At 42.5% G+C, this 25,343-nt stretch overlaps 1 protein-coding gene across 1 annotated transcript; it reads left to right on the top strand.

Annotated features, from left to right (window-relative positions):
• On the top strand, positions 1-25,343 carry LOC115541984 (multidrug resistance-associated protein 4). The gene is made up of 31 exons (XM_030353983.1): positions 1-239; positions 2,262-2,372; positions 2,761-2,881; positions 3,393-3,617; positions 4,108-4,197; positions 5,292-5,455; positions 6,103-6,228; positions 6,417-6,666; positions 8,153-8,254; positions 10,210-10,299; positions 10,656-10,847; positions 12,001-12,095; positions 12,455-12,541; positions 13,117-13,213; positions 13,980-14,147; positions 14,929-15,066; positions 15,322-15,359; positions 15,546-15,643; positions 16,234-16,380; positions 17,068-17,147; positions 17,436-17,586; positions 17,824-17,943; positions 18,223-18,333; positions 18,572-18,672; positions 19,317-19,508; positions 19,612-19,767; positions 19,864-19,953; positions 20,123-20,295; positions 20,408-20,513; positions 21,032-21,166; positions 22,042-25,343. Exons 1-31 carry the CDS (start codon positions 160-162, stop codon positions 22,123-22,125), a joined length of 3,918 nt encoding a protein of 1,305 aa, XP_030209843.1. The 5' UTR covers positions 1-159; the 3' UTR covers positions 22,126-25,343.

Here is a 25,343-nt window from a genome sequence, read left to right as displayed (position 1 = left end):
CGGTGTTTGAGTGTCTGATGTACATACACAGCCCGGCGTCCAGAGCGGACATGCGGCGGCTCCAAGGGGAGAAGGACTCACGCATCTCTCGGTGGGCTTTAATTGGAAGCGTCACCTCCCACACCGCGTACTGATATCGGTCCCGAATGAGTTGCAGCCATGGAGCAAGTTCAGGTGAAAGAGATAGAGAAGCTCAACCCAGCGGCGACGGCCAACTGGTTCTCAAAGATTTTCTTCTGGTGAGTCGGAAACAATGTTTCAAATTAAAACGTGCCTGGTTACATAACCACATCTTAGCGATAAGAACTGTGGCGCGGTGTCTGTTTAAGTGTGTAGACACACAGGACTTGGAAGAAATAAACCGTATACATACTGAACTTGGACTGCTTGGACCATAGAGATACAGGACGTGGTCCGCGTGGACTACTCAAACCATAGACATACAAGAATTGGACTACTTAGACTTGGACTACGAGATACACATAAACAGGACTTAGACTAAGTTACTTAGACCAGATACAGATACACAGGACTTGGACTAAGGTACTGAGACCATAGACATACAGGACTCAGGACTATCTATATGAAGAGTTACTTTCAAGTGGCTCAGCATGTCTGAGTCCTACAACTAGTTATAATAATGTATCGCCTACACGCAAATAGCATGCACACTGTCACAGTGTTAGGTGAGGTCGTGTTTAACCAGACTCTATAATAGCGGTTTCCTGGAGGTCTGACGTCACTCCTCTTCGCAACCACCTGAGCGGTGCAGTCCCAGTCAAAAGCCAAATAGTTGTTTTGATAAAGCCGTTTAAACATTTAATAGACGTAATGTATATTGCACGAAGTCTGAAATCTAATTTCTTCGAAGTAAAAAATAACTTTCAGATATCCACATACATAACTTCTCAGCTACATCCTCAACGTCCGAGCTCAAACCACGCCCCTTTTACCATGCATGTGTATTGGGTTCCAGATATCCGCAGTTGCACTAATGATATCCAGAAAGAACATTCTGGTTATCTGCAAAATAGGAAAAACTCCCCTTTCAGATATCTGACTATAATCCAAATGTTAATAGTTAGTTTCAATTTTTTATTTCAGATATCCAAAGACGGTGTTTTTTGATTGGTGATAAATACAACGTGTATAATAGCAGTATATACATTAATACATTTTTTAAATGTGAAGTTTACTAGATAGCACACTCACTGTATTGACTACTTATACTCTGCAGGCTTTGAACATTATGTCTATTTGCTCCTTAATTTCTATCTGTGGATCCCAATTTTTAATAGTGTAGAATACCCATATAATGTTGTTCTTTGCAAAAAACCAACGAGAAGATAGAAATAATTTAGAATTGCACTGCAGTAGTGGGCAGGTCTATCTCTGAGCTCACCTGCTATTTACCAGGTTCTTGAAACGATGCCCTAGGCTTGACAAACAAACACATTTAGGATGTTATTTTAATGATCACACAATTCAGTGTTTCCCCCAGGAATGTGTGTGTGTATGTGGGGGGGGGGGGTTTATCTGTTGTCTTCTGTGAGGTTTTCAGTTCGCAATAATATATACAACCACCAATTGCCGCCGTTTCAATTCCATTCGAAAAGCATTATCAGTATTACCAATGCAATGCATTATTTATCTTTCTTTTTTTTGCCCGTTGGAAAATATGTTTTCTTTCCCTACGTGTTTTGTACTTTTTAATTTTTTTTTTTAAAATGCAGAATCATTTCCAAAAAAAAAGATTATATAGCCTATATATTTTTTCAATACATTGGTAGTCATTGGTAGTCAAGGCTATTGTTGTTAAGTCAGCCACCTTAACCATACAGTGCGGCAGTCGCCTTAACCATACAGTGCTGGGGGAAACACTGCACAATTGATTAGCCCTAAACACACACACATGCACACGCACACACGTGCTAATCAATATCACACCCCCAAACGATTGCTTGTTTCAGGTGATATCATGGGTGGCACACTTTCTACAGAAGAAAGTCACCTCAAGGAAGTGTAATTTACATACTTTCGTTATGAATGCCCGTGTGCAACTGGTTTTTAACCTGTTTATGTTTACTCGCTGCTTAAGTGGTTTCCCTGACGTGTCAAACTTTTTTATTCTTTTTTAACGATTTTATTTACCCTATTTTTTATGAATACTTTTTCTTTATGATTCCCAAAGCATTTAGTGCACTGTTGTAGCCAATAGTCTACTATGATTTTAGTCACTCTAAATTCTCTTCTGTCACCAGCTGGCTGAACCCCTTGTTTCGTATCGGTTACAAACGGTCCCTGGAAGAAGAAGACTTGTACAACGTGCTGCCGGAGTTCCGCTCAAAAACACTGGGGTTGACCTTGCAAAGGTCTGTCTGTCTGTCTGTCTGTCTGTCTGTCTGTCTGTCTGTCTGTCTGTCTGTCTGTCTGTCTGTCTGTCTGTCTGTCTGTCTGTCTGTCTGTCTGTCTGTCTGTCTGTCTGTCTGTCTGTCTGTCTGTCTGTCTGTCTGTCTGTCTGTCTGTCTGTCTGTCTGTCTGTCTGTCTGTCTGTGTGTGTGTGTGTGTGTGTGTGTGTGTGTGTTTTAAATGCCTAATAATCTTCTACTCATGTTATGTTATATTTGGCACCCAACGTACAGTGACAATATATGAAAACAAAGAAGAAGTAACATTGGAAGTAGGCTTATAGCTTTTTAGCCAACAAAAGCAGTTTGTAATCGCACAAGTGAATAAGGCCCATCTAACCCCATTTAACAGCTACTGGGATGAAGAGTGCCTGAAGAGTGCCAAAGAGCTGAAGAAACCAAGCTTCTGCAAAGCCGTCATCCGTTGCTACTGGAAATCCTATTCACTACTTGGCATCTTCACATTCATTGAGGTAATTTACACATTGCAGGCTGACTCATCAGCTATTTAATCCTAATTTTGTTTAGGTTTTATTTCACCTTGAGAAACTTTTATTTCTTGTTGATGCTATCAAGTCTAGTACTTCTGACTTGCTACTTCTGCAAATTTTCCAGACGTCAGATATTTACGTTATACCCACCTTCTAACACTCATAAACACATAAATATTCAAGCGCATGTTGGGCGTCTCAAAATAGATACCAGTACTTGGACTCGGGCCCGATACTGCGCTCATGTACTCATAATTTGTGAGTCTTTTTTTTTTTTCGCTTTATCACGATTTTGGACGCGGTAAAGCGTGGGGATAATCTTCAGATGGCTTGCGTGGGGGTGGGGGGTTGCTGCGCATCGAAGGGGTGGGAGACAAAAGTCTATCCGAACTTCAGTTCCCTTTCTGTAAATTGAACATTCAGTGAGAACTCGAAGATTCGTGTTGAAAGTAACTTAACGGATCGTCTGAAAGTAACCACTCTCTGCTCTCAGGAGGCGACCAAGATTGTCCAGCCGGTGCTGCTGGGGTACCTGTTGCGCTACTTTGAGACTTATGACCCCAATGATTACCATGGTCTGGAGCTGGCCTGCTACTACGCCCTCGGCATGTCCCTGTGCCTCCTTCTGCTGGCGGTGATGCATCACATATTATTCTTCAATACCCAAAAGGCGGGCATGAAGATACGGGTGGCCATGTGTAACATGATCTTCAGGAAGGTGAGCCTATTTGATGGGCCTTGGGCTGAGTGGGTGGGGCTTGAAACGGGCTGTAGTTTACCTGCAGTTGGCTAGGGAGTGAGCTAAAGCTGCAGGGGACTTGAACGAAGGTGAGCTGTTTCGTGAGATTAATTATTATTTATTAGTATATCATGTTTTTTTATAATTTTGCGACCGGGGTTCGATTCCTGCCCGTGGTCCTTGGCTGCATGTCTTCCCCTCTATCTCCCCCATACCTCCCTGTCTTACTCTATAATATGAAGTATAAAGCCTTTACAATTTTTAAAAGTATTTGAAGAAAGAGAGCGAGTGAGAGAATTCGGGAACCACTGTGAACTGGGTGGGGAGACAGAGATACTTTATTTTCTTGTAAATGTTTCTACAGGATAAGATCTGTGTTCACAACTGGTCAGGGTCGTGGTTTGGTAACTTATTCAAGGTAAGACCCCGGAATGTGTTAAGCATTAATGCTGTTCTTCCCTCCTTCCAGGCCTTATGTCTCAGCAACTCGGCCAGAGGGAAAACGACCACGGGTCAGATTGTCAACCTCCTCTCAAACGACGTCAGCAAGTTTGACGATGTATGTGAAATCTCCACCGACCAGGATGGTTAGGCCAAGATGTTAGCCTAAAGTATAGCATTTCGATTTCTGTCTAGCTACAATAACTACTTCTATACAGTAAAACCCATCCCCCACAGCTTGAGCAATTAGGTATTTTTTAGGGGGATCAGGAAAGGGCTGGTTAAATCTTGAATCCTTCTAGCGAAATCACCCGTTTAAACCCATGGTCCCCTGTTTATTTCTTGACTAATAACTATTTCATGATGATTGACTACAATTGGTCTAATTAGTAATTTTTTTAACCAAGCTAACTTGCAGGGAATGTTGACGCACGACATTAGGAGCTGTTGGGGGTTAGGGCCTTTTGCTCAAGGTTGCCTATAGGTAGACTGGACCCTATTCACCCATAGCTCATTAAAGGTGACCTATTATAACACCAGGTGCGAGTGTGATTAGCCATCACAAGTTGTTTTGAAAATCTGCCTCTTCTGACAGAAGTTGGCGTGTCCACCTAGACGTGTGCTGGATAGATCAGTCTACCAGCCTACCCAGTGGAATGTGGCAAACGTTGCTCATCTATCAGTCTTCTAGGTTGTGGTTTCAGAAGAGGCAGATTTTCAAAATGGCTAGTAATGGCTAATCGCACTCACACCTGGTGGCATAATATGTCACCTTTTAAATCCAGGGAAAGGTTCTCTTATTCTTGATTTTTTTTTTTTTTATAAATTCTGCTTCAATCATGACGGTTGCATTCATTTTCTGGTAGACCATTCTGGCCATCAGGGGATCGAACCCAGTACTTGGCTTGGGAGTTGAGCTGAACGCCAACGGCCCACCAGTAGACTACCCCCTGAGTCTTTCACACTTGACAACACTTCCAGATATCTCTCCTCTAGGCATCGGCGTATTAATCATAATAGTTTGGAAAGTACCTAGCAAGTACCTGGCAACCACACCGTCCCACTTATTCACGTCCCGGTTTACATTATAATTAGTGAGCTTGGAAACTAGTGGAGTATTTTGGTGGCCTTTGTTCCTTTTTGATGCACGGCGGTCCTCCATCATCACAAGATGGCTGCTCCTGATTTTGTTTTTTTTACTTTTCTCTCCAGCTTACTATTTTCCTGCACTACCTGTGGGTGGGGCCTATCCAGGTAGCGGTGGTGCTCGCCCTTCTGTGGGGAGAAATCGGCCCCTCGTGTTTGGTGGGAATAGCACTCCTCATCTTTCTGATGCCCCTGCAAACCCAGTTTGGGAGGATGTTCTCAGTTTACAGGTAACTTGTATGCTCTTCACCCAGCGACGGCTCATTCAAATTAACACCGGCAAACGTGCAGTGTCGACTTGTTTGTTATGTCTTGTGTTATGACGGCATTTCGCTTCACTTCACTCTCTCAAACAGTACCCACTGTGAGGGCTGAGCAAAGCTTTGGTTTTTTATTCCTTTTTTGGTCAAAACGATTACCAACCCATGTATATTTTTGTTTGTAATATCGACATGCAATTTGTGAATGTTCACACTAGTGACTCTGTTTAGCCACAGTTAGTCAACCGCGTCTTGTAAACGATTGCCTGGCCTCACTGATGATATGCAAAAAGTTGAACTTACATTGCAACTTTTTTTCGCAGTGTTATTGACCGTTTCAATGGTGTCAAATGTTACATCACATACATTGTAACATTAGCCCAGGTGATGCTGACTCATTACATAAATAAAAGAAATCTCCCCGATTCTTTTTTTTCTCCTTTTGTAAGTGATATCGGTGTTTCTCTAAGTCTAAACATATAGAAATGGACAGAAAACTGTGGGTTCAACTTCATACCTTGAGCTTTTTATTTCATTCAATTAAGGGTATTTCATCTGCACACTAATACACATAACGTTAACGTTTTCATAACGTTTTTACCCATGATGCATTGCAGGAGCAGGACGGCGGTGCTCACAGACCAAAGGATTCGCACCATGAACGAAGTGGTTACCGGCATGCGCATCATCAAGATGTACGCCTGGGAGAAGCCCTTCGCGGCCCTTGTTTCAGAGTACAGAACGTAAGGTTTTAATGGTGTGTGTGTGTGTGTCCCAGATGCATGATGGGTGGATGTAAACTTCAACAGGGCACTATACCAACTCTAGTAAGCTCCGTCATACACTTAGCCCAACGTATAGTGTGTGCTCATACGGTCTACAGTGGAGATCAAATGAGATGCTGTCTCTACCCCCCCTGTCCCCACCATAGGGAGGAGATCGTCAACTTGATGAAGAGCTCCATGCTGCGAGCCGCAAACATGGCCACCTTCTTCTCGGCCAGCAAAATCATCGTTCTCCTCACCTTCGCTGTGTACGTGATGCTGGGCAACACCATCACGGCCAGCCGCGTGTTCGTCACCGTGTCGCTGTATGGCGCCATCCGACTCACCGTCACGCTCTTCTTCTCCAGTGCCCTCGAGAGGCTCTTTGAGAGTCTCGTGAGCATTGAACGGATCCAGGTGAGGGGGAGCCCCCATTTTTTTTTCTCAACCAGGTGTGAGGTTGATCGGCTATCAGGAGCCTGATGGGTCTAAACACCTCTGGGGGATTTTTGGGGTGCTTAAAGCATGCTCCCATGTAATCAAGAGGGGTGGCAGTGGCTAAGGAAGTTGGCTGGTAACCAGTTTTCAGTTTATCTCTATCTATCTATAAAATAGCTATCTATCTTCAAAAAAGAAAAGTTACCACAGCCAGTCTTATTTATTCTCAGTGAATCAGAAAAGACTGTCATCGTCTGTGTAACAGGTTAGGCTTACCAATAATGTTTAATGATAGAATGTCTATGGCTTGCTCGACCCACTTGCTATAAAGGAAACCGTGCGAGTGCATTTTAGGGCTTGGGTCATAAGCTGGGACCAAGGTTCTCTTCATAAAATAACCAAAAAGCTGAGCAAAGGGGAAGATTAACTTAAGTTTGTTTGGAGGCAGGCCTCTCCTAAACCGCAGATTCACTTGTGTAGGCGACTGTTTTTAAACCACTATTAGTTGTAGTGTATAAAACGAGTGCAATTTCAATGGAGGAGCAGAAAAGTAAATATAATTACATCATTCATTTTTCAACAGAGATCAAAGTCTGCGTTCAAAGTCTGTGATCAAAGTCTGCTGGTCTGTGTTCGTTTGGTGAATTACATTGGATGTGATGCTCTGTAATTATGTATGAATGAACACAGAGAGGCATGTCCACTTAAACCCGACCCCAGACACGCACATTTGTGAAGGCAAACAAACTGCGTGGCCATGAGTGACGCTACACCTCCCTGTAGCTGCATATCTCCCTAACTCTCTTGCCCTCTCCCCCATGCATCCCTTTGTTGTGATACTATTTGTTGAGTCATCTAAACTCAAGTATATTTGAGTTTTTAAAGAAGGCCATGATTAGGGAATGGCATCTTGGTCGCTGGCTAGGATAGAGGCTCTGCTCAGCTGGAAAAACAAAGTGAATTGGAATGAACCAGAGTCGCCGGCTAGTGGTAGCTCCAGAGCAATACATATTGTAGGAGCTAATATGATTTATATTTGAAATCGTAATATTTAGACGGCAGAAGAAAATTGCTGTTTGTTGGCAGCAGAAAACAAATATTCCTGAATTAACCAAAATTTCACCTCACCTATAATTATTTTCCAATAGTTTTGCTCTCTGACATATCATCACAGTTTGGCTTGTATATGAGGGGGTGGGGGGGGGGGGGGGAGTCATGTTGCATTACAGAAGTCAGGATGTGTGATGTTTTTTTAGACTTATGCTTTAAGTGAGTAAATGATTTGTCCATTGTGCATATTATGTACGTCTGTGTCTATGAATGGTTCTAAGTCGCTTTCAATAAAAGTCAACTAAATGTACATTTATTTGTAATGTACACACAATACATTTATTCATCAATTTAATATTTAATAATTTGACTGTGTTCCTTTGTTTTTTGTCTGTTTTATTTTGGTGAATTGCAGACCTTCCTGAATCTAGAGGAATTGCCCAAGAACACCAATGTGTTCTGCCAGCCAAAGGATGCCTCTGTGATCATCCAGGAACTCGTCTGCTACTGGGACAAGGTCAGCAAAACCTCTTGTTCCCTGGTGTTGGCCTAGAGGGAAGGGTTAAAGGTGCTGTAAGTAAGATGCCAGACGTAAAGAGAGCGAGGGAGCAGAAGAGGGCAGGCTTTTGAAACCAAACTGCCTAAACGTCCCCTCCCTCTCTGCTCTCTACTTTTCTATAGAGTGGAACCTTGTTGTTTAGTATTTGGTGGTTAGTGAGGTCCCCCCTTCACCGTAAAGCTTCTTTGAGTGTCTAGAAAAGCGCTATATCAATTCAATCCATTATTATTATTATTATTAATTCAAACTCATGTGATGGACTGACAAGACCGACCCCGCAAACCAATCAGGGAAAAGATGCCCTGATTAGTCAGAAATGAGCCACGAGCTCAGAGGCGGGCGCGGCTAGGAACAGATATTCTCACAGGAAATGTCACTCACTAATGGGTGGAGAGACGGATGGAGAGGACATTTCTAACAAATTACACTCAAATTATAGCTCCAGCTTATAGCTTTTAAAAATGCTGTAACACGCATTTTAGTTTAAATACGCTATTTATTTATTGCTTTGTTGATAATGGGTAAACAGTGAATGAAATGATTACAATTTAATGAATGAGAGAATTTTTTTGTGAGAACCAGTTTGTCACTGTTCACTCAAAACGAATAGACTTTAGAAGTTTGCGTGCCATGAAGGTATTGTCAGGGTTCCCACGTGTCCTGGAGAAACAGTATTGCATTTTTTTATTTTATTTTATTAAACCTTTATTTGATATGATCTTTTTTATGAGGGAGCCTTGGCCAAGATAGCAGCAATACGGTTAAACATTAGAACTACATAAAACAAAGCATTTAGAAGTAGGTCAGAATCATATGCCTAATGCTTCAGACCAAAATAATAATTTGTCGCCTTTTCGCGTTGTCTGCCAACAAATCACACTCCGATTTAACCTCCGGGTCCGGCCCGGGGGCCGCCAATTGAATAGCCCTGCTCTAGGGTATATCATATAACCGCGTTGTCTGATTACAAATTATTTATTTTTTAGAATTTACCAGCTCTCGTTTTGAAGAATAATCACCACGCCATTCGTTTCAATGGGAATAGCGACGGTCTATACTTCCAACATAAAGTGTACATATTTATAATTTGAAATTCGTCCCAGCCTTTATACCACAGATACTATAGGGTCTATAGCATATAACTGCATTTTCTGATTCCAGTTTAATGAAACGGTAAGCTGACAACATCCTAATTAACAACATCCTATCAAAAAAAAACAACCTTTTTGCGATCATACTGCTCGCGCATCCGCCGTGTTGATAAACAAATAATCTCCCTATAGCACGACTGCGGTCCACTTTAAAAAAAAAAAAAAGAAATCATTAATTAAACGGTTAACCCTGTACACGAAACAAATGGGGTTGTGTAACCGTTTACAATTTTTTTTAACTGTTCACACCCCTATTAGGCACTTCTTTCTCCTGCAGCGGGCAGCGCCGAGGCGGTGGTCCCTCGGCAGCGGGAAGCGGGGCTAAAGCGGGAGACATTCGCGGGCAACAATCCCTTTCTTCTCCATGTCGTGGTTCATGTACTTAGTAGTAACCCCCACAACGAGTCTCGTTGTGGAAATACCAGAGACAAGAGTCTCTGGTATGTGTTATGCGCAATAACACCAACAGCAGATAACAAAGAAGTGTACAACACTTGCAAACTCATATTAATGTTAGAAAATCTCAAAGTGAAATTTTTATTTTCATCTTTAATGATAGTTCCAGCATTGTCTTGTGTCCCTCAACCATTATTACTTCTTTTTTTTACAAAAGTACATCCAATGGCCATCAAGTTATCTAGGGGTTTCAGGGCATTGTGCTCTGGGAGCGATTCAAATCCCCTTATAAATTAATGAAGCTGTTGACGTCTGTGTGTGTGTGTGTGTGTGTGTGTGTGTGTGTGTGTTAACTCCCCTGTGCAGAACCAAGACGCACCCTCCCTCCAGAACATCTCGTTGAGTGTCGGCTCGAGGCAGCTGGTGGCGGTGATTGGACCTGTGGGCGCCGGAAAGGTCAGGGCTCCTTTCCTTCATTATTACGGATTTTTTAATTTGCCCTCCTCAATCCCAAAGCTGTAGGAACAGGGTCCAAAATCAGTACCTGCCACCAGCTAATGATCGATTTTGAGTACCTGCCAATTGTTTAAATCGATGAGAACTAAGTATTAGAACAATTGTTTTTTAGGTACATTATTCCATTGTGGCTGGCGAAGGATAACATTTATAAAGTATTTTTTTAACTGTTTAAGAATGCTATTACCACCAAAACAGTCATTTGGCCAAGCAGGTTAGAGCATATTTTAAAAAGTTGTCAAGGAAGCAGTGCAACCATTCCAACTGAAACAGCTGTCCTCCCTCCCTTCCCTCAGTCCTCCCTGCTGAGTGCCATCCTGGGAGAGCTGCCCCTTGACAAGGGGGTGGTCAAGGTGAAGGGGCAGCTGACCTACGCCTGCCAACAGCCCTGGGTGTTCCCCGGGACCATCCGCGACAACATCCTGTTCGGCAAAGAGCTAGACCCCGCCAAGTACGAGAAGGTGCTGCGGGCCTGCGCCCTGAAGAGGGTGAGTGGTCCGGCCTGCACCCTGACAACCTGGCTCGATCTCCTGGACTTGATGACAACCCCTCTAGGATATTTAGATTCAAATCATTGCAAGACTAATTATCATGTTCATACAGTGCTATGATGATGATGGTCTCATTGCTCATCACTACGGCCTAAGGATCCTTCACAATCGGTATGTTTACATGCAAAGGGGCAACCAATATCCAAACTGCCATGTGAGCCCAAACCAGGTTTTGTTCAGGATTACCCAGCCTAGGTAATACCCGATCCTAACACTGAATAAATTCAATGTATTCTTTGACTAAATTTCAGGCACTTTAATGCAGATTAACATAGGGGTGGGAAAAATAATGGATTCTTCGATGCATCGCGATTCTCGCTAGAACGATTCTGTCTCGATGCAGATAAATTAATAATCGGAATGTTGCCTGATGCAGCATTCTGTTCGCCAAAGAGGGATAATTTTTGTAATTTTAAAATTATTGAATTTATCTTCAGTGTGTATTGGCCAATCTGATTTGTCTTGACACGATTGCGATTCAGCCTACGCATAGCATGCGCGCAACCTCACAGCCAGACACAAGAACTCCTTCTAATTCAAGAGCAGCTTTTCCTTTAATGACATAGAAAAGAAAGATTAGAAATAAAATAAAACTGAAACCTATTTTTTGCATGCTTCCATATTGTGTTGTAATGCAAGCTGCATTGATTATTGCATTATTCATAGAAAGTCATATTTGTGAAAAAAAGCTATCTTATCTAATTATGAAATATTAGATAAGATAATTCATCTGTTGATGTCTTTAATGATCATCACAAAAGTAGGAAGTGATTAGCAAACTTTTTTGCTAATCAAAATTTTTGATCGATAATCGCTTCAGAATCGAATCGTTGACCTCATAATTGGAATTGAATCGTGAGGTGCCAAGAGATTCCCACCCCTAGATTAACACCAGGACGTAAATCAAAATGACATTGACCATTAGTCTCGATGCAATCAGTGCTACAAGCCATGTTTCCGTGCAATGCGGGACACAAATATAGGTTTATTTTGATAACGTGACAGTGTGCAATTTTGTCGCAATTGTGTCCTTATACAACATCTTACAGCCGTGAGATCTAATGCTGAAGTTCTTTTCCACTTGCTCCAGGACATGGAGTTGCTGCCAGACGGGGACCTGACTCTGATCGGGGACCGGGGAGCCACACTCAGTGGGGGGCAGAAGGCTCGCGTCAACCTGGCCAGGTGAGTCTGATGCTCACCTCAGCTGAACCCTGGAGAGGTGAACCCAGGGGGCGGAGCTTAAAGGACGATACCATCCTGACTGTTCAAACCAATGTAACCGACTCCCCTGGCCTCACTAAATGACTATCTTGTCCTTATTCGGCAGTTTCTTTATGACCGTTTTTGTGACAAAAAAACATTTCCAAACCACAGGGTTGACTGATCTAGTACTGTAGTACAACATCTTTAACTGCTATAGTACTGTAGTACTACAGTATCTATTTTGAATTCACTGTATATCGTCTTTGATTAAAGCATCAGCTAAATCGTATATATATATATATATATATATATATATATATATTGTGTGTGTGTTTCAGAGCTGTGTACCAGGATGCTGACATCTATCTCCTTGACGACCCTCTCAGTGCTGTGGATGGCGAGGTCGGGAGGCACCTGTTTGAAAAGTAAAAAAAACTCTTGTATGGTTAATAATAATCCTACACATTTTTGCACTAGCATGCTTCTACTAGTATATCTTGAGTAGTGGCTTTTTTTTTTACCTTGAAAGACAACATCTCTGGCCCATCCTCTTGTGTGAGGAGATGGCTGAGGGAGGTCCATGAATTGTAGTGTGTGACTTGAATTGACATATCTGCGGTAGAAGCAAAAAACTCTGGCTGGAAGTTTTGAATAGCTCCGGTAGGGCAGCCTGTGCGGGATGGCGTATTCACTCTGCCTGGTAGCCTAATATCCCGCACGTTCTGTGTAGAGGAAGTTTTTGGATCAACTCTTGTTTAGAGACTTTCGCAGAGCGCATTGCCAGACCAATCCACCAACCGTCCAGACGGTGTCAGCCCTATATTTCATTTTCTTTTGGACACAATTTAAACAAATTCAGGCACTCAACGTGTGTGTGTGTGTGTGTGTGTGTGTGTGTGTGTGTGTGTGTGTGTGTGTGTGTGTGTGTGTGTGTGTGTGTGTGTGTGTGTGTGTGTGTGTGTGTGTGTGTGTGTGTGTGTATGTGTGTGTGTCCCTCCAGGTGTATCTGTGGTATTCTGAAGGACAAGCCCAGGATCCTGGTCACCCATCAGCTGCAGTACCTGAAAGTCGCCGACCAGATCCTGGTTCTCAAGGAGGTCTGTCGACCCCTCCTCCCCTGTCCAATCACAGAGCAGTCCACACGTCATTTTTGCTCATGCATGGCAAAACCAGACCAAACACACACACAGCTCTTAACTTACTCTAAACGTCTGTTATGGCTAGGTACCGAACCTTAACCCTTTTGAGAAGGGAACAAAACAAAAAAACAACTAAGACAGGACACATCAATGTAATATTAATGAATAAAATATTTTGATTATTGTGGATTCACATAAACTATGGTGTATTTCGTTCAGCCACTCATTAAAAAACAATTGCAAACATGATTTGGGTGGTTGAGATGTTTATGACGTGTTTTGCACATCATTTTCAGGCACTAGCTCCTAGTTAAGACCAACGCAGATAATGATTTACAAACAGATAAGTTATGGTGGTGAACCAGCGCTTCATGCACCAATACCCAACACTGCCACGCCACACCAAGTCCATGATTCTCCATCATCAACATGAGTACATACCATATTCTGGTTTGGCTAGTTTTCTATGCACAAATCCAGTTAATACAAATCCAATCAGTGATCCGAGTTTCTCTCTCTGTTCAGCCATGTATTGCTTGTTATTAAAAGTTTTTCAAATTTAAATTTAACTGATCTAGGCTGAATAGCATATAGGTTTCGGGTTTCCTTGGAAAGTAAGAGAAGACAAAAAAATAGATTTTGTTATGGGAACTGAGAGCCAGATGATGTTATTGTTGATGTTAATGTGAAACGTTGGTCAACCCCTGCGGTGCCTCCATCACAGGGTAACGTGGTGGCCCAGGGGGGGTATACAGACCTGCAGAGGTCTGGACTGGACTTCACCTCTCTGCTGAAACACGAGGAGGAAGGGGAGGGGAAGTTGGAGGATTTGGCACGCAGCCGAACAGTCTCCTCCAACTCCTCGCCCAATGAAGAAGCAGACCAGCTGCCGGTGGGACTTTCAATTCATTTCAAAATACTTTGTTTGTCCCCAGGGAGCAATTGAAGGCACATAGAGCAGCAACAAAGGATAAAGGTTAGGTGAAAACATAGGAACAAAAACAAAGTGTTGTTAGTTAACAGATAGTATACACATACATAAAACTCTCTTAAAAATGTAAAAAGTGCGACACATGACGGGAATATAGAGTGATTCTAACTAAGTCCCAACATTTTCTGATGCTTAGTCAGTCTCTTTGATGCTTAGCATTTATATCTTGACACTAACGGTGTTTGCTTGTGATGCTAACACTGTTTGGGGCCATCCCTATGTTCCCCAGGTCCTATGTTCCCCGGTTGCAAAGGGTTAGGGTGAGGGTGAGGGTGAGGGTGAGGGTCAACCCTAAACCTAACCCCAACCATAATCAATCGGAGGAGAGGCATTCTAACCATTCACAGGCGAATCAGAGGCGATAAAGGCGGTACTTGCCCCTACTATCCTACGGAAAAAATATTTGCTCACAGGGTCCTATGTTCCCCGGTCACATACAAAGCGGGGAGCCGGGGAACATAGGACCCAGGGAACATAGGACCCGGGGAACATAGGACCCGGGGAACATAGGACCCGGGGAACATAGATACGCTCCCCACTGTTCTTACGCTAACACTGTCTATTGATGGGAACACTGTGCCTCAAATGTTACCACTGCTTAGAGAAGGTAGATTCGCTGCTACATTAGGGCCACTATCTAAGCCGCTGCACTAGTAACAGTGTTATTAATTCATCTCTAAAGGCAGAACATACCCAAACAGCTGTGGAGGAGGGCCGATCGCAGGGGACTATCAGCACGGACATGTACTACAAGTACTTGCGTGCTGGAGCGAACATCTTTGTTCTGGTAGTGCTCTTTGTGGTCAACATAGTCGCTCAGGTAAGCTAAATGCTTACTGCTAGCCTTTGCCAAGCACATGCATTTTGTATTCCATCTCTTGAGCCCATCCAAAATCTAAAGAAGTCTTGAAACAAGGAGTGTTTTATGTGCCGAAAGCACATTCAGAATTCTTTCATATTCTTGTGCTAAATTTCTGAATACATCATGAGCAGAATCTAGCAAATGGTATCTGGTAGGTGAATTGTCAATAAAAAAAGTTTTTTTGTAATGATAACTTTTTTTTCTTCCATGTAGGTGGCCTACATCCTTCAGGACTGGTGGTTGTCTGAATGGTATATATAAGCATTAATTTGTTTCTTTAGATTTAACAGCCAACTTGAATTAATGATTAAAAACCTTAAAGATGAATCAATATCAATAGAAACTAGGATTGTAAATAGGCATCTTGTTTGGCTCTAGTCTCGACGGTCAGCATTAAAAGAGGCATAACACTGGGTTTGTGACCTTATTTTCATCAGGTCCGATAGGCAAGGCAGCCTGACGGCCGACATAAATAACAACATCATCAATGCCACCGAGGTGTTGGATATACCCTTTTACCTGGGAATATACGGAGGTGAGGAAAAAAAACAACGATTTTGTTTTTCACAGCGCAAACATAGCTAGCACACAGATGGCAAACACAGCTCGCCTTAATGAGATGGATCCAATTTGCTGTGATCCATCCAATTCACTAGTCTGTCTAGTCACTTTGCAGAAACTTAGATTGGTGACCCTGAATTAAGAGGGAAACGCTCTTTTCACTAGGTAAAGTAGGTAAAAACACAGGTGTAGCTCATGCCATAAATAATGGTTCAGTTTAATTAAAGTACAGCAGTGCACTTCTATAGACACAAGCAGTCATTTAAATATACATTGACTATGCTGATTCTGCGACAGACATAAATATAAACCAACCCAATGCTAAGAGTAACAGGAAGATACTTTATCCTTCAAATGACTCGTTGGGAAATATGTTCACAGCGAGTGTCCAGAAAGTGTGTGTAGTGTTTCACATACAAAATAAAATGTTTTGTTTTTTCATTTGTATGTTTTGAAGTTCAGAGGGACACTGATGAAACATACTGTATAAATAAATAAAACATATTCTGTGTATATATTTGTGGCTCAGGGTCAATGCAAAACACTGTGCTGATGTGTTTTCAGGTCTGACTGCAGCCACGCTACTTTTTGGGCTCGTCAGGGCAATGCTCTTCTTCTATGTGCTGGTGAAGAGCACGGAGACCCTGCACAAACGCATGTTCGACACCATATTGCGAGCGCCCGTGCACTTCTTCGACGTGAACCCCATCGGTAGGAGAAGCAGAGTGTGTACCCCGCTGCTTACACCGCAGAAGTTTGTTATTATTGAAATCTGGATGGAGTGATTCATGTCAAGATGTAAATCCAAAATTTGTGATTGTTTGGTTTAATAAGGGAAAACTAATGTTGATTAAAATGAAATGGTTATATCTAAATATTGGTAAATATACATTTTCTAAAGTGTGTGTGTGTGTGTGTATGTGTGTGTGTGTGTGTTTGTGTGTAAAACGTGTATTTTTTTTTTACTAAATTCATACACATTGTGGCGACCCAGGAATGTCTCTATTTACCAAACGCCCAGGTCCGTTCAAAGCCAACAAGAGGCATTTATTCAATGTATAACAGAAAAACCCGGGGGTCGGTGCCCAACGCGGGATAAACGGACATAATACAAATGGCTCCGAGAGCCATGGAGAAGTCACTGCTAATTGTCTCTCCGGCCGAAACTTTCACGGCTCCGACTGGTGGATATCGGCGGTATACACCATCCACCACCTCTCCCTCGGGCCGCCTGGCCAGGAGGTTTGGGACCGGGGTTGCCACAACATGTGCTTCAGTGAATTGAAAGAAAAAATTAATCGATGAAGAATAATGAACATGGCTGCAGGAATGATATTAATTCTGTGTGTTTGAGTCTCGTCCTGACGTGGTTTTCTGCATTTGTTCTGTGTGGTTCAGGCAGGGTTCTGAACCGGTTCTCCAAGGACATCGGCCAGATGGACGTGTTGCTACCCATCACCTTTGTGGACGCCTGCCAGGTACTGTTCTCAAACATTGCCTTGTACACCTTGAGGTTATCGGCCCCTTGGTCATTGAAACCTGTAGGAATAATGTTATTAAATTATGCTGGTCAATTATTATACTCTACGGCCCTTTTGAGGATATTTTTTTTGGTGGATTTGGTGGAAGATGTTTAACCGATGCTGTTAATGTTATTTCTAGTGCACCAATCAGAATCTAGTTTAACGTCACTTTTGGGATAAAGATACAGATGAAAAGATGAGGTTCAATGCAGTAAATGTTTTTTTCTGTGTTGTCTCGGGCAGGTCATTCTGCAGACGATCGGTGTGATTGTGGTTTCGGCGATGGTCGTTCCCTGGATCTTAATCCTGGTCGTACCGTTCCTCATAATCTTTTTGTTCCTCCGCCGCTACTTCCTGCAAACCTCCAGGGACATAAAGCGACTCGAGGGGACCAGTAAGTCTCCCCCATGCTTGCTTTGGCTCCATGTCTGTTAAAGCGAAGAACTTTGCAGTAGTCCATCATGTTTACCAGTCTATCTTGTCAAACATTAAGTTAAAACCCAAATGTCTTGACGACCTAGTGCTACGTGGTTTACCATACAAGTATCACATGATATGATCTTCTAAAAGGGGGTTTACCTCCCTGCCCTATGTGAGGTCAACTTCCTGCTCCTTGTGCTCCTTCCTGCAGCTCGAAGTCCCGTGTTCTCCCACCTGTCCTCCTCGCTACAGGGCCTGTGGACCATCAGGGCCTTCAGAGCCGAGCAGCGCTTCCAGAACGTCTTTGACGCCCACCAGGACCTGCACTCAGGTGCCCCGCCCCTTTTCTCTGATGCCATGGAATCACTGTACTATAGCACGATTTTCTGCGATAGATGTGTATTGGACACATTGGAAATCAAACAAAAGCATCATGTGACTGTTTTAGGTCACGACCGAATTCTAAAATGAATTCTTACTTTTCTCTTGGCTGCCATTTAAACGTAGACAAATCAAGATCAAGATCAGATCAAATCGGCCTAAGTGAACCCCCGTGACTGATTTGGTGTGTTCTGTCTGCTATAATACGAAGTTTAACTTTTGCATTCAGAGACCTGGTACCTGTTCCTGACCTCTTCCCGTTGGTTCGCCATGCGCCTGGACCTGTTGTGCGCCGTCTTTGTCATCATCCTCATATATGCCTGCGTGCTGCTCCGAGATAGTAAGAAAGCTCTGTTCGAACCCCCTCCTGTGTTCCAGGTCAAATTCCCCTTCTGCACTTCCATGGTTCTGGGTTCATATCCCTTCTCAACCAATAAGGTTCTGGGTTTAAGAAGATCCTTTTGGGATTGAGGTGCCTCAACCCAAAAGCTATCAAAGCCCATCAAATGACTGGCCTGAGCTCTCTCAATGCATGTTTGTTGGTGGCATAACATGTCATGCTTTTGTTCCTCTGTTAGACCTAGGTGCAGGGGATGTGGGGCTGGCTTTGTCCTACGCAATCACCCTCATGGGGATGTTCCAGTGGGGAGTCCGGCAGTCAGCGGAAGTGGAGAACTTGGTAAGTCTGTGGGTAGATTCACTGCGGTTATTCTTAAGTCTGATGGCCAACAAGCTCATATCTGGGTATACTTTCGGATCGTATTTGTTTCGACCAATCATTGTGCTGGTGGTTGGGATCTGCAAGCACGTTCAATGGTTTTTAAATCAATACCGTGTGGAATGGCCACTGAAGTGCTACATTCAAAGTCCCCCTTTGATACTTCATTCAAAAAAAAAAGAGGTAGGTACTGACAAAAGAGGAAACAAGGCATAACTCCGCCCCTTTCAGTTTCTTTCCCAGGCTCTGTGCCGTCCCCCCTAGAAGTTCTGCTGTGACATACAAGGACTGGTGGATCAATTTAGTGTCACAATCACAAAGATGAACCGGAACGCTATAAGTGCTCCCAGACCGGAAATGACGTCACAATTGCAACCGGAAGGCTGGTGTCCGAGGCATCTGGATCACACCATTAGTCTTTGGTCAACCAATGCGACGATGCGTTTGCGTTGTTGTCCTGTATTGTAAAGTTAATTTAGAGTGACCATCCAGGTGTATGATGGATTGTTCCAACTCAAGCCGACACTCCCTACTTGTGATGTAAATTTAAGTATATATAAAATTGGGGCCCTTTTTAAGTTTAAAACATAACTCTCTCTCTTAAGATGACCTCAGTGGAGCGAGTGATGGAGTACACAGAGCTGGAGAGCGAAGCACCATGGGAAACCGAGAAGCGTCCCCCGCTTGACTGGCCGAGCCAAGGCCTGGTGACCTTCGACGGGGTCAACTTCTCCTACAGCGCAGACGGGCCGGTGGTCCTCCGTAACATGAACGCCACGTTCCTACCCAGGGAGAAGGTGGGACATCTTGGTTTGACTGCCGGCCACAACTCTGCAACATCCAGGGATGACCCGTTCTGATCTGTAGTGTGATTGGTTGTGCCCTCCGTGTGTCCTTCAGGTGGGCGTGGTGGGGAGAACCGGTGCTGGGAAGAGCTCCCTGGTGTCGGCCCTGTTCCGCCTGGCAGAACCCCAGGGGAAGATCTACGTGGACGGAATACTGACCTCTGAGCTCGGCCTCCACGACCTGCGCCAGAAGATGTCCATTATTCCTCAGGTAGTCCTCCTACTCCTGCTTCTGGGAGGAGACGGCTGGCTCATAACATGATTCTGGAGGGTCTGTTGCTGAGCTCTCCTCTGATTGGTTCCCCAGGATCCTGTGCTCTTCACTGACACCATGAGGAAGAACCTGGACCCTTTCAACCAGCACTCTGATGAAGAGCTCTGGAACTCTCTGCAGGAGGTCAGTAGCCCTTCTACCCTTCCTCACATACCAGTTACATTATAAACACACACACTGAAGGAAGTGTTTATGTGTTCTGTAGGAAGTGGTTCTATGTGTTGAGGGAATGGGTTCCGTGTGTTGAAGGAAGTGGTTCCGTGTGTTGGTTCTCTGTTTTCCCCGGGTGCAGGTTCAGCTGAAGTCTGTGGTGGAGGAGCTTCCCGCCAAGATGGAGACGCTACTGGCCGAGTCGGGCTCCAACTTCAGCGTGGGCCAGAGGCAGCTGGTATGTCTGGCCAGAGCCATCCTGAGGAAGAACCGCATTCTCATCATCGATGAGGCCACGGCAAACGTCGACCCCAGGTACAAGTCTGCGCTTGTAGTAGAGTGTGTTTGACCACCGGGGGTGCTGCTGTTGCTCCACCTTAGTTTCTGTTGCTCTTCAAGTCTGAGTTTTGTATTTCGCCGTCCATAGGACGGACGAGCTGATCCAGAGGACGATCCGGGAAAAGTTCAGAGATTGCACGGTGCTCACCATCGCTCACAGGCTCAACACCATCATAGACAGCGACCGCATCATGGTGAGTGACCCTCTTCTCCTCTAGTAACCACACCGTTCTACCCCTCCTCCCTGCCACCTGGAGCCTTTACTAACTCCTACCCTCGCCTTCTCCTCTCCCTCAAAACACTGCTCCTCCTTCCTTCCTAACTCTGCCACCTTCCTCCCAACTGTATCTTTCAATTCCCTGTCCCCCTAGTTCCTCCTCACTTTCTTCACCCCTCCTCCAGCCTCTCCTTACACCTTCTCGTTCCTAACTACTCTTCCCAACCTAAGTCTACTGTGCTCCCAACCTAAGTCTGCTGAGCACCCATGCTGGCTCTTGACCAGTTACCATTAGTACTAACCGTGCGGTATTGATTGGTGAACCGCAAACTTCTTTGGAAATCTGTTGATCAGAGATAACTAACTCAAGAATGCCTTGTGTCAAAAGTCCGAGCTGGGTCAACAGGAGACAAAAAATAATGGCAGCTCTGCTTTAGTGTTCCTTACTTGTCGTTACGGAGCATCTTTTGACCTGAGAGGCCACTGTGTGTCCAGGTGCTCGACGCGGGGGAGATCCAGGCCTACGACGCGCCCTACACCCTCCTGCAAGACCCCGAGGGCATCTTCTATAAGATGGTGCAGCAGACCGGCCAGCAGGAGGCAGAGGACCTCTTGGCCTCCGCGAAGCAGGTGAGTGCTGCTGGTCCTCATTGAGACACTTATTAGACACTTCATCTCAAGACACCTGCAACTTAGGAAAATCCAAGCACACAATATAAAAAGTGCAATAACTTACCATATGTAAAGACACATTACCAACTTTATGAAAAAATAAACAAAGTAATGCCCTGAATACTAACTGTTTCGGACATACAAGGACAGCTCAACAGTAACGATTGGACTTTAATGTATTTTTGCTAAGTTATAGTTGCCAAAGTGCTATATGCAGGACACACTGAGTGACATCTTGATCGGGCTTCATTGGGAATTTTGAGGTTGAGCTTTTTAGTTAAAAGAAGAAAAAGTTTTTTCTGTTTAGTTAACAGAAAAAAAGGACTCAGCTCCGTGCCTCACGAGTCTTCCTTCAATGTTATAATTGGTCTGGTAATTGCTACCGTAACAGTTAAAGGAAGGTGCTCCACACGCTGACGGCTAACGTCATTCTTTGCACATAAATTGTTCCAATGTTTTCATTGTACAAAGGAACATTTCAACATAAGGGCCAGTCAACGTGGCACTAGTAAAATTAAAATAACTTCATTTTTCCGTTAGGAATTATGTTCGCATGGTGCGAACTACCGCGCATTAGGGCACTGAAACCGAGACAGAAAACGTACAAGACAACAAACAAGCACACGTAAAAAGCAGCCTGTAGTGTCAAAATCTGATCTATAATATTATACAAGGTCTACTAAGAGGTTAAAAACCGACAAAAATAACTGCAGAGTTGAGTGCTCTGATGGGGTTTCGTCACACATATTGATGACAACAAGGGATTCCTTTTTACACTAGTGTAAAATAAAGTAATGCTTACATTTCAAAATCTTCCCCCCTCTTGCTCCCAGGCCTACGAGAACAAGAGTCAGCCCAGCAGCAAGCACGGCAGCACCACCAACGTCAACCTGGTGATCCACGAGACGCCCATGTAAAACCACTCAGCCAATCTCTGCCTTCATACAAGAGTGGCGGTGCTACACTATAACAGTGCTTGCGGTAATGACGGAAGAGTTGGGCTTTGAGAACATGCGGCTCTTCTAAGCCACAAGTGGAATCAGGATGTTCTCGGGTATGGGAGTTCTTTCAAACCAAGTGTTAATAGACACTGGTGTAAGAAATGAAACAAAAACCAACTACACAACCTCAAATTATTATTTACCTTATCAAGGTGTTGTTGTTATGCAAAATGGCTTCATAGCTGGCTGCTGCTTTGTTAAGTGCCTTTACCACGTTTCAAGATCAGTGAAAACTTTACTTTTCACTTAAATCTTTTCAAGGACAATTGTGCGTTTTCAGTGCCTTGCTATGGTTCTGATCTCAATCTCAGGTGAGGAAAACCTTTCATAATTTTTGGTTCAGGTTCCTAAAATAATCCTGATGAATGTATTAAATGCTAAGCCATGTCACGGTCAACTAGAACAAGCTGTACCTACCCATAAGTTGGGTGTAAATGCAAGTTTAACAGCACCTCCTGTTGGCCATGATGTTGCCTGCATGTCCTTAGAGTTGGTGAGGCCTGTGTTGTCTTATTGTAAAAGCCTTTAAGCAAGCACAGCCAAAAAGTGAGATTTTCCAAGACACAATTATCGTCCTACATGCATTTCTGCAATTTGAGTTTCCGTTTGGATTGTAATTGTTATTGTACTTTTAACAAAGAGATTGAGCGAGAGAGTTACCCTTGAATTCTCAACAATCTATATGTAAATGTTTTTCAGTAGCATTTTATTGTGATGTTAAGAGTTATTTAGTTCTTATTCTTGCATCAGGGAAAAACATTTTTTTTTAAGTTTATGTAAATGGAAGAATGCTGAGACAAATGTTGAATGTAATTGAGTAATGCTCTGTTCACAACTGGTTGCAGTGTTGCCTTTCAATACATTTATTTCAATGGAAGATGGATGATTGACAGTAACGGATCCATTGGAAATCGGCGGATATGTTTGAAAATGTCAATACTATATTTGTGGTTGGGACTGAAATCAACCATAAAAGTCATCTAACACAATTTGTTGCTTGTTTTCCTTTACTAAATTATGGATTTTTACTTCTTGATGAATTAAGCCTCAAACCTGGACTATTATGACTGTTGCTATTTATTTAAGTATCGGACCTAGAAAGTTTCTCAAGAGAAAAAACACTTCCATCTGAGTCAATCCATCCAGGGTATTTTAAGTCTTATAAGTACTGTTCCACTTCTGCAGGCAAAAGCAACTGTCTACAACTGTAAGGCCACTAGAGGCTACCTAATGAAAAAATGTACTCCCTAGTGAACAAACTACCATTGGCAAACGTTTATATAAGATCAAAATGTGTCCATCTCATGACAAAAATGACGAGGATTTAATTCTTATCAGCTATATATTTTTATAGATATGAAATGATATAAATATTAATTAGGTGAAAGCTGTGTGAAGCGCTAGTTATTCGTAATTTAAACAGATTTTCTGTGTAATTTTATTTTGTTTCTTTTTACCCTCTTAGTATAGGCCTACTTAGAGTTGGTCTCCTTGACTTCCTCTGGTCCCTGGGTGAAGATGTGACCCGCCAAAGGTGATGTCTTCATCACAAAAGCTAGATATTTCAGACGTCGCGGAGGAATACAAAGTATTGAATTGAATTGAAAAAGGTTTTATTTCAAACAAGTAAATAATAATTAAAAAATAATAATAATAAACAATCAAATAAATGAAACAAGTGGACAGTTACAATAAAGTAATGTTTACACACAATGAAAACCACAAAAGAAGAAACTGTCTTACACTTGCTTTACCTGTTCGAAAAGGGGTGAGAAGAAGAAAACTTATTTAATCGCACCCCTTCTTCCTAATTTATTTATCTATAATGATTAGCTTCCTTATATAATAATCATCAAAAAATAATTGTATATTAATATACATTAGTTTACAATATGATACAATTCATTACTACCTGCATATTTATCTAATAATATTGTCAATTTATCTTTTAATATCTAATTAAACATTCAATATTCTAAAGTGATTGTCCAATATATACATGCATGAAAACATATACACTATGTTAGACACCTTCTTCATCCCTGTACCTTGTAAAAATCAATTCTTTGTATTTTATTTTAAACTGATTAATGTTTGAACATTCCTTGATCTCCCCACTCAAACTGTTCCACAGTCTTACACCACATATTGAAATACAAAACATTTTCCTGGTCGTACGGACGCTGTTCACTTTGAAATTTAATTTTCCCCTTAAATTATAACCCCCCTCACGATCACTGAATAATTTTTGTATGTTTAAGGGTAATATGTTGATTTTAGCCTTAAACATTATCTGTGTGGTTTGAAATTCCACCAGACCTGTGAATTTTAATAATTTTGACCGTATGAATAGTGGGTTAGTGTGATCCAGATATCTCACATTGTGAATAATGCGAATGGCTTTTTTTTTGGAGAATAGTAAGTGAATGTAATGAAGTTTTGTACGTGTTGCCCCAGACTTCCGTACAGTAATTGAGGTATGGTAAGACTAGTGAGCAGTAGAGAATACGGAGTGATTTTTGATCTAGAACCAATTTTACTTTGTTTAATACATAAATGCTTCTTGATAGTTTTGATTGTACGTGTGCAATGTGTGATTTCCAACTGAATCGTTCGTCGATTATAATCCCAAGAAATGTATTTTCGTAAACTCTTTCAATTTCAACTCCATTTATATTTATATGTATTTCTGTGTTCTTTCTGCAGTTACCAAATAACATTAATTTTGTTTTGCTTAAGTTTAATGATAGTTTGTTTGTATCAAACCATGTTTTTATTTTGCTCATTTCCTTAGTGATGATTTTTTCTAGTTTTAAATTCTCCCCAGAACAGAAAATATTAGTGTCATCAGCAAACAAAACCAACCTCAAGACATTTGAAACATTACAAATATCATTAATATACAATATGAACAGTTTAGGACCCAACACTGACCCCTGAGGGACGCCACATGCAATGTCCAAACATGTTGAAGAACAATTCCCCAACTTCACAAACTGCTGTCTTTTGCTCAAATAGCTTTAACCCAATCCAATACTATCCCCCTTATTCCATACCTTTCCAATTTATCAAATAAAATGTCATGATTGATTGTATCGAAAGCTTTTCTGATATCAATAAATACCCCTACTGCA

This window comes from Gadus morhua, chromosome 4 (assembly GCF_902167405.1).
Source record: "Gadus morhua chromosome 4, gadMor3.0, whole genome shotgun sequence".
Classification (NCBI taxonomy): Eukaryota; Metazoa; Chordata; class Actinopteri; order Gadiformes; family Gadidae; genus Gadus; species Gadus morhua.
The sequence above is the reverse complement of the archived record's forward strand: the minus strand, read 5'-3'. Positions and strand labels throughout refer to the sequence as shown.